This window comes from Tarenaya hassleriana, unplaced genomic scaffold, assembly GCF_000463585.1.
Source record: "Tarenaya hassleriana unplaced genomic scaffold, ASM46358v1 Cleome61, whole genome shotgun sequence".
NCBI lineage: Eukaryota > Viridiplantae > Streptophyta > Magnoliopsida > Brassicales > Cleomaceae > Tarenaya > Tarenaya hassleriana.
In genome coordinates, this window is record NW_010968608.1 from 537,722 (window position 1) to 555,855 (window position 18,134).

The 18,134-nt window shown below is 34.3% G+C and overlaps 2 protein-coding genes across 5 annotated transcripts in view; both read right to left on the bottom strand.

The window, feature by feature from the left end:
• LOC104799842 overlaps positions 1-10,659 on the bottom strand; it is a 23,644-nt gene extending 12,985 nt beyond the window's left edge. The window contains exons 1-20 of one of the 4 annotated variants that reach the window (XM_010522514.2): positions 10,275-10,659; positions 9,637-9,796; positions 8,987-9,079; positions 8,743-8,845; positions 8,428-8,590; positions 4,851-5,025; positions 4,284-4,412; positions 3,582-4,181; positions 3,196-3,502; positions 2,879-3,096; positions 2,625-2,693; positions 2,218-2,328; positions 1,899-2,144; positions 1,524-1,571; positions 1,297-1,434; positions 874-1,035; positions 719-781; positions 408-518; positions 232-315; positions 89-136 (exon numbers count right to left, since the gene is read on the bottom strand). In XM_010522514.2, the coding sequence (XP_010520816.1) occupies positions 89-136; positions 232-315; positions 408-518; positions 719-781; positions 874-1,035; positions 1,297-1,434; positions 1,524-1,571; positions 1,899-2,144; positions 2,218-2,328; positions 2,625-2,693; positions 2,879-3,096; positions 3,196-3,502; positions 3,582-4,181; positions 4,284-4,412; positions 4,851-5,025; positions 8,428-8,590; positions 8,743-8,845; positions 8,987-9,079; positions 9,637-9,796; positions 10,275-10,480 (3,234 nt within the window). In that variant the 5' untranslated portion in view covers positions 10,481-10,659. Of the gene's footprint in view, positions 1-88; positions 137-231; positions 316-407; positions 519-718; positions 782-873; positions 1,036-1,296; positions 1,435-1,523; positions 1,572-1,898; positions 2,145-2,217; positions 2,329-2,624; positions 2,694-2,878; positions 3,503-3,581; positions 4,182-4,283; positions 4,413-4,850; positions 5,026-8,427; positions 8,591-8,742; positions 8,857-8,986; positions 9,080-9,636; positions 9,797-10,274 lie in introns of those variants that run through there. The other 3 variants (XM_010522513.2, XM_010522515.1, XM_010522517.1) reach the window with 3 other exon arrangements.
• Positions 10,660-17,889: 7,230 nt separating this feature from the next.
• The window catches only part of LOC104799843, a 3,272-nt gene continuing 3,027 nt past the window's right edge, over positions 17,890-18,134 (bottom strand). Inside the window, exon 3 of the mRNA XM_010522518.2 lies at positions 17,890-18,134. This exon is cut by the window's right edge and continues 34 nt beyond it. Within this exon, the coding sequence (XP_010520820.1) occupies positions 18,006-18,134 (129 nt within the window). The 3' untranslated portion in view covers positions 17,890-18,005.

An 18,134-nucleotide genomic window follows, 5' to 3' on the forward strand; every position in this document is an offset into this window, starting at 1 on the left:
AACTGTCGACTTCCCTACAGGAGAAACTAGAATAAAGAGAAGGATTCATGAATATATTAAGTAGAAGAAAGTAAAACTAGAAAGGTACCTCATCTTTCGAGAGTGAAGACAACAATGGAATAAGAATGGAAACGTCCTGCGCAGAAACAATTTCATATAAGGCAATGAAAACTGTCTCCGTTCATTGTTACAGATAAAAAGGGACTATGAATTTTCCGCAACAAGTCAAACCTTTAGCTTAGTTTCATATAGATGCTTTACAGTAGCAATAAAATCTGGTGGAGGCACTGTTTCTTGTGTCAATATTTCCAGCACCTTGACATAAAAGAATCATTACGTGTAATTGAGAATTGGAAAATATTTTGAGGGTAAGAGAGATATACAAAAAGAAATGTGTAGGAGCTAACCAATGTCAATAAATTTTCACTTCCTGTAGGAGGGTCAGATACTATTTGGAGAATCTCTGAATACGATGAACCCAATGCCCGCATCAGAATAGGTATATGACGGTGAAATGCCTGAACCATTCCAGAAAATCAGTAAAAAATCAATTTGGTGTTTGTGGGAATCATTTTTTTTCCTCACATAAAGCTTGCAAGGAGAACAATATAAAGAACAGATTGGCATTGATAGACCACACAAATTTTAAAATGTCCCACATCCACTGTATCACCATGTCATGCGAGATGCACACTAGTGAAAGGGGAAGTTGAGTCACCTGTTTTACTGCTTTTGGAGCTCGTCCGTAAACATCAAATACAAGGCGAAGGAGACTAGGTTTCTGGACAAAGTTACCATCTTTGTTAGCTCAGTGAGAAAATTTAGAGAGAGAATACTGTAAATTTAGAAGCACTTCCTGAAATTCCAGCAGACCTTTTTACATAAAGCGAAAAACAGAGATGTTAGTCTCTGAGCTTCAGGAAACGACAAAGCAGAAACGTCATGAGAAGGTTGTACATCCCTTTGAGAACAAACATCAGATGTTCCAGAGCCTAAAACCTGAGAGCTACCCCTGGATGTTCTCTGGCTTTCCACCTGGTAAGAGTTTTAGTAAAAAAAGCTACCCATAAGAAGTCAATTCCATTAAAGGAAGCAAGCCTTTGTGATCAACTAACTACAGCACCCATGGGAAAATTGTGAGGGCTATGAAACCAAGCTAAAAAATAAAAATAAAAACAAAAATCAGGGGATGGAAAAAGAAAAATGGCAAGCAGAAAACTTTTAACACACACAGATCATTGAAAATTCAGTGTCCTTCTAGAGGTGGTATTCTTGAGCTTTGAAAATTCAGTGTACCTCTGTTTCAATTCTTTGTGGTGCAATTCCAGCTTGTGAGAGCTCTGACTCAGAATCTACAGCAGCAAGCAACATATCTGTTGCAAATTGCTCAATATGTTGTGATATGTATGTCAATTGATAGAGTTTGTTTGTGACCTGTGCATACAAGTCAGCCACAGCAACATAAGTGAACACAATATCAACAGTAATGAAAACCATAACCGATCTTCAATAAAGTTACTCACAAGTCGGATAGCTTTTGCCCGTATGTCATCTTCAGAATGAACAGAGCACTGCCATCACAAGTTCACAACATTCATGAGAAACATGGGCAAGCTCGACAAAACCATAAAAACACGAATTTGCAAAAACATGAACATAAACAAGAAAACTCCGAGTGCATCATGATTTGCAAACTAGAAATAATAAGTCCAGTCATTTCAGGTACTTAAACTGAACTGATATCTATTTTATTTGATTAAGCTTGTTGCAGCCATATAATTAAGCTCCATACTGCACCAAGTCCTTGGGTGACACGCTGTTACCAGATCTTATACCCAAAGATTCCCCCTTCATCAGAGATAAGTCCAATAATATGGAAATTGCAGGAAGGTTCTCACCTTCAAAGCTATAGCTAAGCATGCTTGTCGTTCATTCGGACGTCCTATAATTAAGCTCCATACTGCACCAAGTCCTTGGGTGACACGCTCACTATCACGGACTTCTCTTCCATTTGGGTCGGAAACAGAGGAAGAGCAGAGATCATCCAATAGCTTTATGGCGGAATCAGGTAAATGGGGAGCTTCTCCCAAAAGTCTGCTGAAAGACTTGTCTGAAGCAGGGAGAACATCCAACAACGATCGTGCCTAGAGTTTAAATATCCTAATAAGCAAGATTTCAGACACAAAAAACTGAAAAACAAATTAAATAGATGCTTACCACTGCTAAGAGAAAAGTCTCATATACAGTAGAACTGGTAGGAGATTCATCTATGTCCAGCATTGCTGTAGAGTGAAGATGATACAGAACATGTAACACAAGTTCATGCCCCTGCAGAAAAAGTAAGGAAAACCATCAAAGATTTGGAAAATCTACTCATAAGTTTAGATTCTCCGTCCCAAAAAATTCACAAAAAACGAGAAAAAGAAAGGAAAATACATAAACCAAGACACGTGCAAAATTTCACATGTTACAACAGTGATAGGCTTCATTCATGAGGCTACATTATTTGTGAAGCAGAGACCAACTCTTGACATAACAAGGAAGATCATGTGTGTCCAAAACCTAGATAAACGAGGACATTTTTTGGGTTTAAACATGATAAGCAATTAGCAGCAACAGAATACCTTATTTTCTTGATAATCCACAAGAATATGCTCTCTGAGCATTGCTGCAACGTTGTCACCAGCATCAATCTGGATACAGAAAATAACCACCAATTCTAAGAATGCATGAAATAGAAGAAGCTAAGGGGCAGCTCGAGATGGATTTACTTGGTGTAAACTCAAAAGTCAAAAGATGAAAAAATGTCAACGGTCTCCAAAATTGATGAGACAGCCACCACCACCACCACATCACAAGCTCCAGATGAGATGCTCACCTTTGCAATCAACCGAGCAAGCAAATCCATGCGAATCTTGTTAGAGCCAAACCCAGAAACATGCCTATGGGATCCAATTACATGTTTAATAGCCAACTTCTCGATAGTTCTGCATTGCTCTGTGGTTAGCTCAACATATGATGGAACAGATGGCAATTCTCGGTGAGTATCCTCTGAGGCAGTTATGTTTGATGCGGAAGGAGATTGGTGATCAAAATCTATTGAAGATGCCAAATTCAAATCATACTTTGTTTCAGCACCTGAAAACTTCGTCTCCCTGGCATCATCATCAACCTGGCAAGGAGAAAGTGAAATACCTGAAGGTACTTTGCCTTTAGAGAGACTTATACCCTCTTTGGAAGCAGCCAAGACATCCTCTCTGCCATCCAGCTGATCAATTCCAGGGACTGATGAACTCTCCATGAGTTTATTATCACTTTGGACACCTGTCATTGGATGTGCTGGACCACTTGCATCTGCTGTCACAACGGGAGTCAAGAGGTACTTATTTGGTAATACAGAGACATCAATCTCTGGTGAAACTGAGTCTTTTCCCTCGGAACTAGGAAAGGATGCTTGTACCACAGATGCATTTCCCCGCCTTGGGTCCAAGCGGCGAGGATCCTGCAATGGCATGTGTAACATAATCTGCAGAAAGAACATATAGCATATAAACAAGCAACAGGTGAAAGAAGATTGTTACCCTTCTTGGATCACGTCTAGGGTCCGCAACCATACTATTCGAGCTAGGCACTTCAGACAATGATGATCCTACAGCGACAGGTGGAGGTAAAGGAAGTTGTTTTGCCAAAGCTGGAGACAGCATGGAACTTCTAGGAGAAGGAGATGCTGAAATCTCTACTGGGTTACCCAGTGAACCAGCAGACTGATTTACAGGAACATGTGAAAGCCTCGCCAATGGAGGGGGATTCTTAGGCAAGTGTTTCATGTTGCTTATTACAATATCGGCAAGCATATCTGGATGGAGCTTAGAAATGAGAACTTCTAGTGATTCGGCCCCTCTGTCTCCTTCCGCAAGCAAAGCACCAATCATTGCAACCATTTGTTCCACTGGAGTCAAATCACCATCCAAGTTTTGACCACCAGAGGAAAGGCCATTGATAGCCACAGAGTCATGTGGAGCATCACTAGATTGAACTTGACGAACCGAATGCAAGTTAGAATTATAGCGTACACGCTTGGAAGCAACCTCTCCATTAGTTGTATACCCATCATCCTGAGGCATTATCCGTTTCTTTGACAGATCCCAAGAAAGATTTTGATTATTCATCACTTGATTATTCTGGAAATTGGGTTCAACATGAGATTTAGTAAACAATGGGGGTGACAATGAACAACTTAACATTGAACTACAGCAGACCTAGAAAGAAAAAAGGGCTATTACCTTGCCTGACCAATTTTCCCGTGCAACACGTTCATTATTTCTAATCATTTTATCGACTTGACGGACCACTTGATCAGCAGCATCTGCAGCATTCATTGCACGTAAAGCTCTAAGGAGCTTGTCTCTCGACTGGAAGTGCAAATAAAAAACAAAAACTATCAGTAACAGAACAATGTAGTAAAGGAAAATATCCCGTGATGCTTGTAATGTTGTATTTTACATAACACATCATCTTATTCAGACTCTTTTTTACCTAATTACCAGGAAAACTGGGATTGTTATAAACCAGCTGGATATTCAGAGACTTTAATGAATGCATTAATTGAAAAAAAAAAGCCAAGAAACAATTGACATCTTGGTGTCAATAGATACTATGTTGGCAATCTGGCAGCAACAAAGCAACCACAAACCTTGAATTTGGGGGAGCAAAGAAAGATACAAGGTATGTTGTTTGATAATGATTTCAAAAGATGAACCAAAAACAGGCCGGAAGTTGCTATGCCATAGATGAATGACCATACAAAAGCATTTCAAAAGGTAGCAAACAACAAAGTATATAAACTCTACCTCTACAATGGGTGTAATAGTACATCTAAGAAATCCCAGAAAGGCAGTTCTAATTGAATACTGGACACTTGCAGCATGGCATCCCAACGTAGCCTCAAGATCTGGATGAAAATCCAGCAAAGTGGAGAGAACAGTATTGTAATGTACAGGCCTCCTCCTCGCTACTGCTGCAAGACTGTCAAACAAAGGCTACAGTTAGACAAGAAATGGAAATTAAGGTAACAGAGGAAAACTCATTCGAAACTGCAAATTTTTCAGCAATGTCCCCACAAGCATTCATGTTACAATCAGCACAGAAGCATAAATTTCTGATAAAATCAGAAGCTGTCAAGCTGGTTGATTGTTTCTCAATACAAGTTGAGTTGATTGGATCTGGTTAAGAAACCAAATAAGGCCAGCTGAAGTGTGGGTGGAAAATAGTACCCATTGAAAACAAAATGCCAAAAAAGATAGGAAGATACCAATCAAGCAAGCACTTAGGATTCGAAGTTGGGTTCCCAGCGAGCAAAACAAGGAATCATAAATATTACTAAAGTTCACTGCTCAAAATCCCCTCTTATTCTAAGCATGATATAAGAGACAAGACAACCATTGTAGCCTTAACAACAATGTACAATCAGGAGCACCGCATAACACAGTTTGATGCAGCAAACCATCAAAGGTGACAAGATGCAGTTGATTAGGTCAACCGACAGTTCAAACTCAGGCCACAAAGGAAACAAATACGCACACTAGAAACATGTAAACAATTTAAGATAAGAAAGAAAAGAGTAGAATATTTTAACCAAGTTCAACCCATATACACAAATGGTGACAAGATGCAGTTGTTTTGGTCAGCGCCTGGCAGCACAGAACAAAAATTTTTGATGATAATATGAAAGAGAAGAAAGTATGAACTATAAAAATAACAATTCATCAGAAAAAAAAAATCATCTTATAAAAAAGATGGATGCCATCACCTTCAGCAAATAGACAAACCCGCAGGTTCCAAAGAGACAATCATTAAGTTCATCCTACCTTAAGATGCTTTTAGAATATATACGAGCATCTACCACGAATGGAACTAGAGACAGAGCTGAACTGTTTGAGTGATCCTAATGCAGTGACATACCATGAATGAGAAAAAAATTTAATGATCCTAATGCACTGACATACCACGACTTGTAAGCTTCATAACAAAACTTAGCTCAAAAATACTCATGGTATACTAATTGTAACATATAACAACACAACATCAACAAATGATACAATTCTGCATATCTCCCCTGTATCCCAAATGAAGAGAATAAAAAAAATTCACATATCATTAAAACACTCTGAGCAGTCAGAAGTTTGGGTACTGGAAACATGACAGAAAAAAAAAACTCAGTAAAGCTAGCAAAAGTTTGACATACTTCACCAAATGTAGAATTGAGGAGCTTCCATATAACAACAAATCTGTTAGTAAATTGATTAGCCGGCAATGCATCCAAGGTGGGTCAACTTATAACCAACAAATGACCACAAAACTGAACCCCACAAAACCATTACAACGGCATGCAAATGGAGCACAACAGACAATGTTCAACCCGGAATTCCTTTTATTCATCACGTGAGTTCTATATATGTACCGGTAAACAGGATAACTTTTACTCGCAGTGGAGAAAACAGGTCTTACAGGCAGACAACAAACATTTTTCAGAGAACCAAACTAATGCTCACAACTTACACCCAAACATAGTGCAAAACAAGGGAAGTATCCCTTTGCCTAACAGGAAACAAAATAGTGTCCTACATTTCAACTACTTCCACAAATTTCATGATATACTTCCTCTTAATAAATAAAGCTGCATTACATAACCACAGAACTTAAATAGCTCAAGCTGCATAAGAAACACAACAGTCTGAGATAGGGAAGAACCCTAACCCTGATGCCAGCATTCAATTGTCAGCACAAAAACCATTTGCAAACAAATCATGCCTGGAAAACCACATCAACAATAACTGAAGAGCTCTGGACAATCTTTCCAACACAACACGTCATCTGAGGCATTTAAAAAATCAAATCTTTCCATGTGGAGTATAGTATGTTGGCAAATCAATGGCCCATCAGAAGTCAGAACGAAGAACAATGAAAAATGTATGGAGACCGACTCAGTATGAACATAAAAGGGGATAATCCAACTACTGACGCAGCACATATAAAGCTTCCGGGAAGATGTTCATGATCATGCAATGAATCTGCTAGACTAATTACTGCAGTTTTTAAGCTTTTGTCTAACTTATGGAATTACGCTGCACTGTGCAGATATTTCCCATGATCAAACTTGAATTTGCTCTCAGACAGATACTGAACCTCTTGCTTCTCAGTGGTCAAAGATACGACACCAACTTGACATAATAATCTTAAGTTCTGCGTGCATTGCTCACAGGAAAACATAGTTTCAGCAGGTATCTTACAAAACAGCAAGAATCATATGTCAGTCATAATATAAAAAAATGTCAACATATCCTCCATCACAAAGAGATTCTTTATCAACAGATATTTCAATTGTGCATAAACTGTTAATATAGTGTAATGTATACATTTTAAATAGCCCAAACAAAACAGCTGTCAATATATACAGCCAGTGTAAAATAACTAAATAAAAGATTTCTCTAGTATGTTTCCCTGTTACTTGGCAACCACGTTTCTCAATGAGAGTTGATTCTATCCAATGTTTTGTGTCCCTATCACTTGGAAACGAAGCTCCATAGCACCTCAAACAAGGCCAGCAGTGAAAAGCCTTGTAATTGCCAATATGCGATCACTGATGCAGCTTCGACCGAGCCATTAATCCCTCGGAATAAGTTTTCACTTTTCAGTTTGCTGCAATTCTATCATAGGAGTTGAAACTGGAACTAAAACCTGTATCCATGATTGAGTTCTCCTTCCAAAAGTTTAGTAGACACATAAGAGGGCAAATAGCAGCCTATTCTCCCAAGGTCATTGCTTTCATCAAAGCCTATGTCCCATAAAGAACAATGAATTTAAGACAAACAAAACTGCTAGCAGTCGAGCAAGCCTGATGGTGGAAATGCAAGTACAACTCAAAAGCTATACTCTTTCTGCTACAAATCACACTATGAGCAATATGAATACATCAAACTAACTTCGACACAAAATAGCATACAGACTACAGAGTTCCGCAATATGCATGGTTTAAATTCACTTGGAGAAGCATACACAAAAATAAAGAAAACAATCACAGTCAATCAATTTGATCAGATAGCTGTCGGTATACAATGCAAAGATAAATGACCCTTCATAAAGTATTTACTCCATCGCCGATATATTTAGAGTCGATGAGCCATAGGCAGCTTTTATTGTATTCCTGAGTGTTTTTAATATTAAAGGTGCCCCCAATGCAAGATTAACGGATCAACCAGCACACTGAGGAAACATTGCACAGTAAGGAACTGTAACTGCAACAAATGATGATGCAATAAAAAAACTGTAACTGAGGTGAAGCAACTAAACACAACTGCAGTCCCATATAATTCAGGGGAAAAAAAGAACATACAGAAGGGGATAAATAAGATGTAGGCAGAAACATACCAACTAACAACAGTTATTGTCAATGCGCCTGGAAGCCGACCAGCCGACTGTAATAAATCGAATAACATGCCAACTGTCCTCTTTGCATCGGACATCAACATTGAAGGATTCAGAATGGGGTGGCCACCAGAAGTTTGGGAAATGTTGAACCTCCGCCGACCTCCTGTCACAGAATAAGAAAAGTTGACATGCTGCATACACTTAATAAGAAAATAAAAAAAAAAAAGTAAAAAAGTGAAGAAAATAAGCTTTAAAGCAATTCCAGAATCAGAATACAAAACAGATCAAATTAGTAATAGATTTAGAACAACATACCCCCATTGGAAAGTTTCTCAGAATCAGAAGCTTCAGGGGTAAAAAGCAAAACAAACGTCTCCATAAATTTTAGCGCCAAAACCTTCACTCCCACAGAACCAGGCTACAATAATACTACTCTAGTTAGAAAAGCTTTAAAATGGCAGAGGAATAGAACACGAATTTTTTAAACAAAGTACCTGAAACCAAAAGTCGAAAAAGAAAGAGAGAAGGAAGAAGCAAATGGAAGAGACAGTGAGTATACCTCAAATGCAGTAGCAAATACAGCATTTTTGAATTTAATCAGCCACGTCCATAGTTCTCCGGCCCACCGTTCAACATTACCCCGATGAAGAAACTGCAAAGTTGACCAAGACTATAATGCAGCAGCAGGTATAAAAGGGTTATTCGATGTTGAAAAGACTCGCCCTTCTTTGTGTTGCTTACCCAAAAATATCAAAACTTTACAAATATATAAATACTGGATATTTTGTTAGAGGAGTATGAATGATGGAATCATATAGGAAACCAGTAAAACGTGGAGCAGATACTTTTGCTACTGATAAAGAGCCTTTGGTGTTTTATATTCCCTAAAACATTGACACAAAAACCAAGCCAGATTGAAAACCCTATACCCCAAAAAAAAATCCAAAATATTCAAATATACTGCAAAATTATAAGACCATAATATGCAAAAAATATTTTCCCAAAGAACCCGTGTAAAGGATGATATCCTCAAGTGACTAAGGTTCAAGCTAAGGTTCAAGCATAAAGGTAACAGTGAAGAGGGAAATGTTTCTACCGGGTAAGCACCAACACATTAAATTGTAAAGAGCTCACGCAACCAAAACCGCAAACAAGATCACCTAGAAACCAAACGCTCATGCCATATCCAACTTGAGAGAGAGTAAAGACCTGCAATGACGTCTCCTCCAAGAAGCTGCAAAAGAAATTTGAGCCAGAAGAAATTGATTGCTTCGCAACAACAGGATCATTGTCCCTTAACAATGCTAGCAACACAGGCACCAGGACATGAGAATGCTCCATCATCCTCAAACCAACCTCCTCAATAATCCTGTCATCCAAAAGAGACGATCACGGATCACCTAATCTCTTACCATTGCATACAGTTAATCACCATTAATAGCGGTTGAAGTCGGTAAGACAAATAAAACACGAGACCTACTATGCTCTTCCCAACCATTATGCTTATATACAATAGTTTCGCGAAAAAAAAAAAAGAGGGTTTTAGCATAGGAATCTGGATATAAAACAAACAAAAATGCTGAGGAAGCTTCAAATCTTTTAGAGAGAAAAAAACAGAGCATAAGCACACAAAAGTAGCGGAGATTCTGCTATAATATTGCAGAAATTTGATAATTAACCTCTCTTTTTTTCAAATTGGGTAAACAGACCATGGCAACAACACGAGAGAACCCTAAAACACGCGCCAAAGAAAACTCCAACATAATTTAGACCTTTAACAAACGAAACAGCAACGGAAAACGATAACATAGCAAAATCCACTTCAAAAGGCACAAAATTGGACTCACTCGACAAGCGATTTACGGACAAGAGGTTCACGCGACGACTGGAGCTCCGCGAGATAAGGGAAAAGCTCGGCGGCAAGAGATGGGTCCACTGACAACAAAATCTCCTTCACCTGTCGGATAGAGGAGAGCTTCACCGCCAAATCGCCGTGGTTGTTGGTGGCAGCGAGGAGAGAGAGAGCATGGTCCCTTGAAGCAGAAGCCGCCATTGCTAAATTAGGGATTCTGACCGGCGAAACCGCGTCGAAGAAACACAGGGCTTCGAAGAGTGATAACTTTTTTTGCAGTGGCTTATTGTCCCTGGTTAGGGTTTTGATGGATTAAAGAAGAAGAAGAAGTTACAGAACAGCAGAGAAACATCGCAAAGTGAGAGAAAAATAAGGAAAACAAAATAATCATACAGAAAAAGGAAGAGGGATTTCTCAATCTTTATAGGAAGGGCAAGTGGAGAAAAACATTGTGCCATTCTTCTGTTTAATAAAAGAAATGCGCGATGTGTTTTGTACAAAAACCGACAAGTAGTGCAAGCTAGCTGTCCAGAAATGGTCAGGAGCTTCTTAAATAGGGAAAATTGCAGAAATAACCCCAAATATCGTTTCTTACTTCAAGAGATGACCTTCAAGAGATGACCTTCTAGGTTTAAATTTTTTTTTAAAAAAACTAAAACAACAAAAAGACTAGTTTATCCTTAAAAAATTGAATACGTGGCAACCTTCTGTATAGTGAAAAAAAACTTTGAAAATTTCTTTTTTCACTTTTTCTAAAAATTCAAATCGCAAATTTTTTTTTCTCTCCAAAGATATTTCTTGGCGATTCTAACAACAAATTTCTTAATTTTTGTCTTACACTCGACATATTTCTCTAATATGACAAGATCCGACGTTCCAAAGTTGCAGAATTTGAGAATGTATGGAAAGTGTTCGATAAAAATCCTCAGAGAAAATTTGGCTCTTAACACGTCATACTAGTCATATCGGTCAGACTTTGGTTATACCGATCAGATTTTGGTCAGAAGTCACAATTTGGTTAGTCGGTCACACTTTGGGTGAAGATGACTTATGTTAAGAGATTTTTTTATACATGAAATTAGATCACCAAACCGATAAAAATATATATTCTTATAACCCTTATACAACTTTTTGAATCGTTTAAAGTTAATTTAGACCTTTATTTTTCGTGTAAAAAATAATCATACCGGTCACACTTTGATAAGACGGTCAGACATTGGTCATACAATCAAATTTTGGTCAGACGGTCAAACTTCTTGAAAATTGATGAATTTATCATTTTAAAAAAGTGTTAATATGGTATAATAATAATCTCATATACAAATCGGTCAGACGGTCATACTTTGGTCAAAACGATGATATTTTAGTGAGACAATCAGATTTTGGTCATACGGTCAACCTTTGGTCATACCGATCATATCATCAGACTGGTCATAGGGTTATATTGGTCAAACTAGTCCTACTTTTTCAAAAATGATGAATTTACGAATTTAAAAGTGTTGATCAAACATGTTCTTCTTATATAGAATTTTAGCTTATTAGGGTTTCACTTCGATTCGATTCGAATGAACGACATCATTTAAGCTTACACTCGTCAAATTTTTCTTCTATAACGAGATCCGACACACCAAAGTTGAAGAATTTGATAATGTATGGAAAGTGTTTGATGAAAATCCTGAGAGAAATTTTGGCTATCGAAATGTCACACCGGTCAAACCGATCTGATTTTGCTCATGGTGTCAAGAACAACGATGTCATCAACAATGTAACTCCTTCCAAATAAGTTCTAAAGTACTAGTAGTATTTGTGTAATACATTAGATACAATTGACTTATGTTGGAAGATTTTTTTTTACACATTAAATTAGAACTCCAAAATGATGCAATATTATTTTTATAACCCCTATACAACTTTGTTCAAATCGTTTAAATTTAATTTAGACATTTCTTTTTCGTACCCAAATGGTCAGACAGTTATACGGTCAGACGGTCATACCTTAGTCAGATGGTCAGACTTGTTCGAAATTGCATAATTCATCGTTTTAAAAGTGTTTACATAGTAATAATCATATCATATCACAAATTGTTCAAGTTCAAATTCGGTCGTAACAATATGGATTGACCACATTTTTTGTTTGACAATGGAACTCCTTCCAAAGAAGACCTAAAGTACTAGTAGTGTTTGTGTAATATATTGAATACAATTGACTTATGTTGGAAGATTTTTTTTTACACATGAAATTAGAACTCCAAAATGATGCAATAGTATTTTTATAACCCCTATACAACTTTTCAAATCATTTAAATTTAATTTAGACCTTTCTTTTTCGTACCCAAATGATCATATGGTCATACGGTCAGACGATCATACCTTGGTCAGACGGTCAGACTTGTTCGAAATTGCATAATTCATCATTTTAAAAGTATTAACATAGTAATAATCATATCATATCACAAATTTTTCATGTTCAAATCAGTCGTAGCAATATGGATTGACCACATTTTTTGTTTGACAATGTAACTCCTTCCAAAAAAGACCTAAAGTACTAGTAGTGTTTGTGTAATACATTGGATATAATTGACTTATATTGGAAGGTTTTTTTTTACACATAAAATTAGAACTCCAAAACGATGCAGTAGTATTTTTATAACTCATACACAACTTTTCAAATCGTTTAAATTTAATTTAGACATTTCTTTTTCGTATCCAAGTGGTCAGACGGTCATACGATCAGACGGTCATACCTTGGTCAGACGATCAGACTTGTTCGAAATTGCATAATTCATCGTTTTTAAAGTATTAACATAGTAATAATCATATCATATCACAAATTTTTCAGGTTCAAATCAGTCGTAGCAATATGGATTGACCACATTTTTTGTTTGACAATGTAACCCATTCCAAAGAAGACTTAAAGTACTAGTAGTGTTTATGTAACACATTGGACACAATTGACTGGTCTTAGGAGACTTTTTTTCACGTGAAATTATAACTCCAAAATGATGTAATAGTATTCTTATAACCCCTGTACAACTTTTTGAATCGTTTAAATTTAATTTAGGCATTTTTTCGTACCCAAATGGTTAGACGGTCAAATGGTCATACAGTCATACCTTGGTCAGACGGTCAGACTTGTTTAAAATTGCATAATTCATCGTTTTAAAAATGTTAACATAGTAATAATCATATCATATAATAAATTTAATGAGTATGATCAGTTTGGCCATTTTGATGATTATGATCAGCGTTACCAATTTTGTGAGTATAATCATTTTGACCAATTTGACAAGTATGGTCAGTTAGAAGTACGACCAATTTGACCATTCCGACACGTATGTATGACCAGTTTTCCAAATTCTCTCATTTTGATGAATTTCACATATTTAACGATTTCGATCAGTTAGAATAACGTGAATCATGGTATTGCTGATGAAATGCCCAAACTTAATATTGTTTTTTCACAACAAATTTAATAACGTATTTTAGAAACAATATTTACCTATTATTCAGATTTGTATTTAATCGATGAAATGCTCAAACTTAATATTGTTTTTTCACAATAAATTAGCTGAAAAATAGATTGGAAGTGAAGAGAGTTGGAAGATCAGAGAATGGACAAGAAGAGAGAATGTAGTTTGTTCCACATATGCGAATAGAGAGTGAGAGTTGAAATATTTTTTAAAATTAAAATATTAAATAAAAAAGGAATGGTATTTTTGTAATGATACAAGATTATGAGATGGTGTTGATTTTTTTTAAAAAAAAAGAAGAGAGGTCATGCTATGAAGTAAAAATGACATTTAAAGTCATTTTTGCAATTCCCCAGACTGGTTGATTGAGCGATGTATTATATGATATAATATTATTATAAAATACTAAATCCTCTAAAATCGGATTATACGCTAATTTTTTAAAATGCTTGATTCCATATATTAAATATACAAATATCCGAATACATTTGATTATTTTAGAATTTAATATTAATAATGATAAATAATAACATGCAATAATCAAAACCGTATTGTTATTTTTCGTTGATAAATTCGATTTTATTTTAATTAAATCTGTTATATATTTTATTTTTTTAACATAAAATTTAATTTGTTATTGAAGAATTGAGACATATACGTTGAATATTTGGTTTACTTTTACAAATGTTGTAAATTAGTTGTACTAGACGTAATTCTAAAAAGGGAAATTTCCAAAAAAAATCATCCAATTATGAGATAACTATCAGAACTTTTAAAATTTCTAAATTCATACTCGATTTGAATTTTTTGTCTAAAAAATCATTCGAAATTTAAATTTTAACAAAATCTTCATCGGAACAGAATTAATTTTGCCATGTAGGCATAAAGCGCTTACATGGCGCCTACGTGGCATGTACGTGTTCGCCACGTAGGATACACGTGGCATTAATAATAAAAAAATTGAAAAAACGTAAAACAATTATAAAAAATATGAAAAAATTACAAAAAAATGTAAAAAATGTAAAATTGTAAAAATATTTTCAAAAAATGTAAAAAATGTAAAAATTATAAAAATTGTAAAAAAATTGCAAAAAATTATAAAAATTGTAAAAAATGTAAAATTGCAAAACATTTTCAAAAAATGTAAAAAATTGTAAAAATTGTAAAAAGTATAAAATTGTAAAGTTCGTGATGAATTTGATAGTTATCTCGTAACTAGATGATTTTTTTTTTGGAAATTTCCTTTTTTTTTAAAATAAATTAAAATTTTATAATTTTTTAAAATTTTTTTTACATTTTTTGAAAATATTTTACATTTTATTACAATTTTACATTTTTTTTACAATTTTTATAATTTTTTTGCATTTTTTTTTACAATTTTTTACAATTTTTATAATTTTTACATTTTTTTGTAATTTTTTCCACATTTTTTATAATTTTTTTACATTTTTTCCAATTTTTTATAATTTTTTTATTATTAATGTCACGTGTATCCTTTTTATATAGGAATATATATATTTATTTATATTTATATATAGATATGAAAATATATATATATATATATGTATTTTTTTTAAATTTTTTTTAATTTTGTTAATTTGTTTTATTTTTTTTGATTTTTTCCAGAATTTTTTTAAATCTGACGTGATATGCTGACGTGATAAAAAATTCTATGTGGTGTGTTACGTCAGTTGCCACGTGGCATGCCACATCAGCTATTAACAGACACTTAACATCGTTTTTAGATTGTGTAGAAAATTATAGTTAAATTGAGTATTTCGTGTATCAATTTGGCACATTTGATAATTTGGTGTGAGTTTTTGTCAAATTAAAAATTCGTATAGGAAAATGTCATATTTTACAAAATACGTATAGGAAAATGTCATTCTTCCTAATAAAAATATCGAGCTTTTTTTCTGTGAATAAGTATACATTTTCTCTATAATAAAAAGAGGTCAACTGGTGAAACGGGGGTGCAAAACACTTGTTCCGTCCCAAATTCAAGCCCCAGGGTGGTGAGGGAGCGAATATTTCAAAGTACATGGCTTGCTCCCGGTCCGGATATTAGTATGGGCTTCGGCCCAGAACGCTCCGTTATCAAAAAAAAAAATTAGAATTATGTTATTCCAAAAAATTTGCATATTCTTTTGTATCAAAACTAATAGAATTAAGCATGTCATATTATAAAATGGATGTGAATTTATCAAGTTTTATGATCGGATAGTCGTAAATTTTCCTTGGAACTATTATATGCAATATGCATTATATGTATACGTAATTAAAATTTCGTATGAGACGTATTTTTAAATTCAAAGCAAAGGGAATCGTTATTCTCATCAATTTTAGAGTTCTTCAAAATATTGTTAAACGGATCCAAAATATAATGTACAAAAACAAATTTAAAACACTTCATATTGGATTGGGAAAATTCTTTCGATTTGAATATTGATCGTAAAATATCATCATAAATCTTTGTCTCTGTGTTTATTATGGTATTCATGCGTGTATACAGAATTTTCATTGATAGTCTATCTATCTATAAAGGTTGTTAAATGAAATTTATGCTCTCTCTCACACACACATACATTGATACATATATATATTGTATTTTTTTAAAGACACCACCTTGGTATAAAGCACACATTTATAATAAATACTATTACACTCAAGTTTGGGTGGCATAGTGGTGAGAGAACATGCAAAGCATGCTCTCATCCTGAGTTCAAATCCAAGCGTGGGGAGGGGCATTCACATGTGCTTCCCCGGTCCTTTGGGAGATATAGTCGGATCAAAGGTCCGGTAAACTTCCGCATTATCAAAAATAAATAAATAAATAAATACTATTACCATCAATAAATAAGAATGTAAGTATACAATAAAAAAAACATATCAAATTATAATATCTGAAAAAAACTAATTTAAAATAAGGAAAACTGAAAAAACTATTATATTTTTAAAAATTTATTAACCTTATAAATTTATAAATATTACTAAAAACTTTTAATATTTACTCTTCTAAAATATATAAAATAATTTGGGCTACATTCTATAACATGTGGTGAAATGGAATACAATAATTTTTTAAAAAAATATTAAATAAAAGGAGAGAAAAAAAAAAGAACAAAATAGAAGCCTCACATGATTGATCATGGGAGGTATGATTCTACTGCCTCGTTTAAGATGAATCCATTCTACATAAGTAATTAAATAAAATTATGATAAAATAAAAAGGAATATAAAAACAAATTAATTAATAAAAAAACAACAAAAAAAGCAGCATCATATCTCAAAAGCCAATTAAAGAAAAGCCCCCTCCAATTATTTTGTACCTACAAAAACCTATAATAATGAAAACAAACAAACAAACAAATAATAATAATAATAAATGGGAATTATTTGTTCATGATTTGTGTGAAGGCCATACCGATCCACCAGCCCCAATCATTACATTAATCTCCCACACTCAATCCCTCAACTCTGTCTTTCCCGTTTTCACTTCCATTATGCACTTTTGGTACAAAAAGGATAACAATATTCTAATAACACACATCTAATTATTTTTATATTTAGTTTTAGATATTTTTATACATTCACTAGAAACTCATTGAGTTAGTTATGATCAAATATAGTTTCTTTTAAAAAAAATTCATCCATAAACTAAAAATATGAAGGGTTCATTCCATTGTGACACAAAAAAATAATGACACACAATATCAAGAATGATAGAGAATTGTATAAAAAATACTATAATTTATATATCATTATATATTTTTTATTTTAAATACATATGTTAATGCAAAGAAAATTTAAATGCTATTTTTTTAACAAATTGATGGAAAGTTAGTGTGGATTTAAGGTTCGGTTGTTATCGGATACATAATTATTTTTATGTTTTTTGTAAAGAAACAAAAGGATAAGTGAAAAAAATGAGACCTTAGCTATATGAACATTAAGTGGTAACAGAACAGCATATATCCGATTTAGTACACCCACCAAACATTTAATGCTTGACCATTATAAAAATCCCATGATATTTTTTCTAGGAAGATATACTATATGATCTCTTCACATCACTAGACATTATAATTAATTACATGAAAAATGCAAAAAGACTAATCACGAATTCTAAGCTTCACGAACAATTCCGAACTTACGCTATATATATTAATGGCAAATCCAAAATTACAGATTTTCCCCAATTTTTTAAAAGAATTTATTTATCCCTCAAAATTTACGAAATTTAAAATAAAATAAAATTAAAATCTAGCGTTTTCGAAGCCGTGCAAGTCGCTGCTCAACGACGATTTCATCATGGCCACCTTCGCCAGCTTCTCCGCCGCCCTCCACGCCGTCGCCGGAGTCAGCGGCTCGCCGCTCTCGCCCGC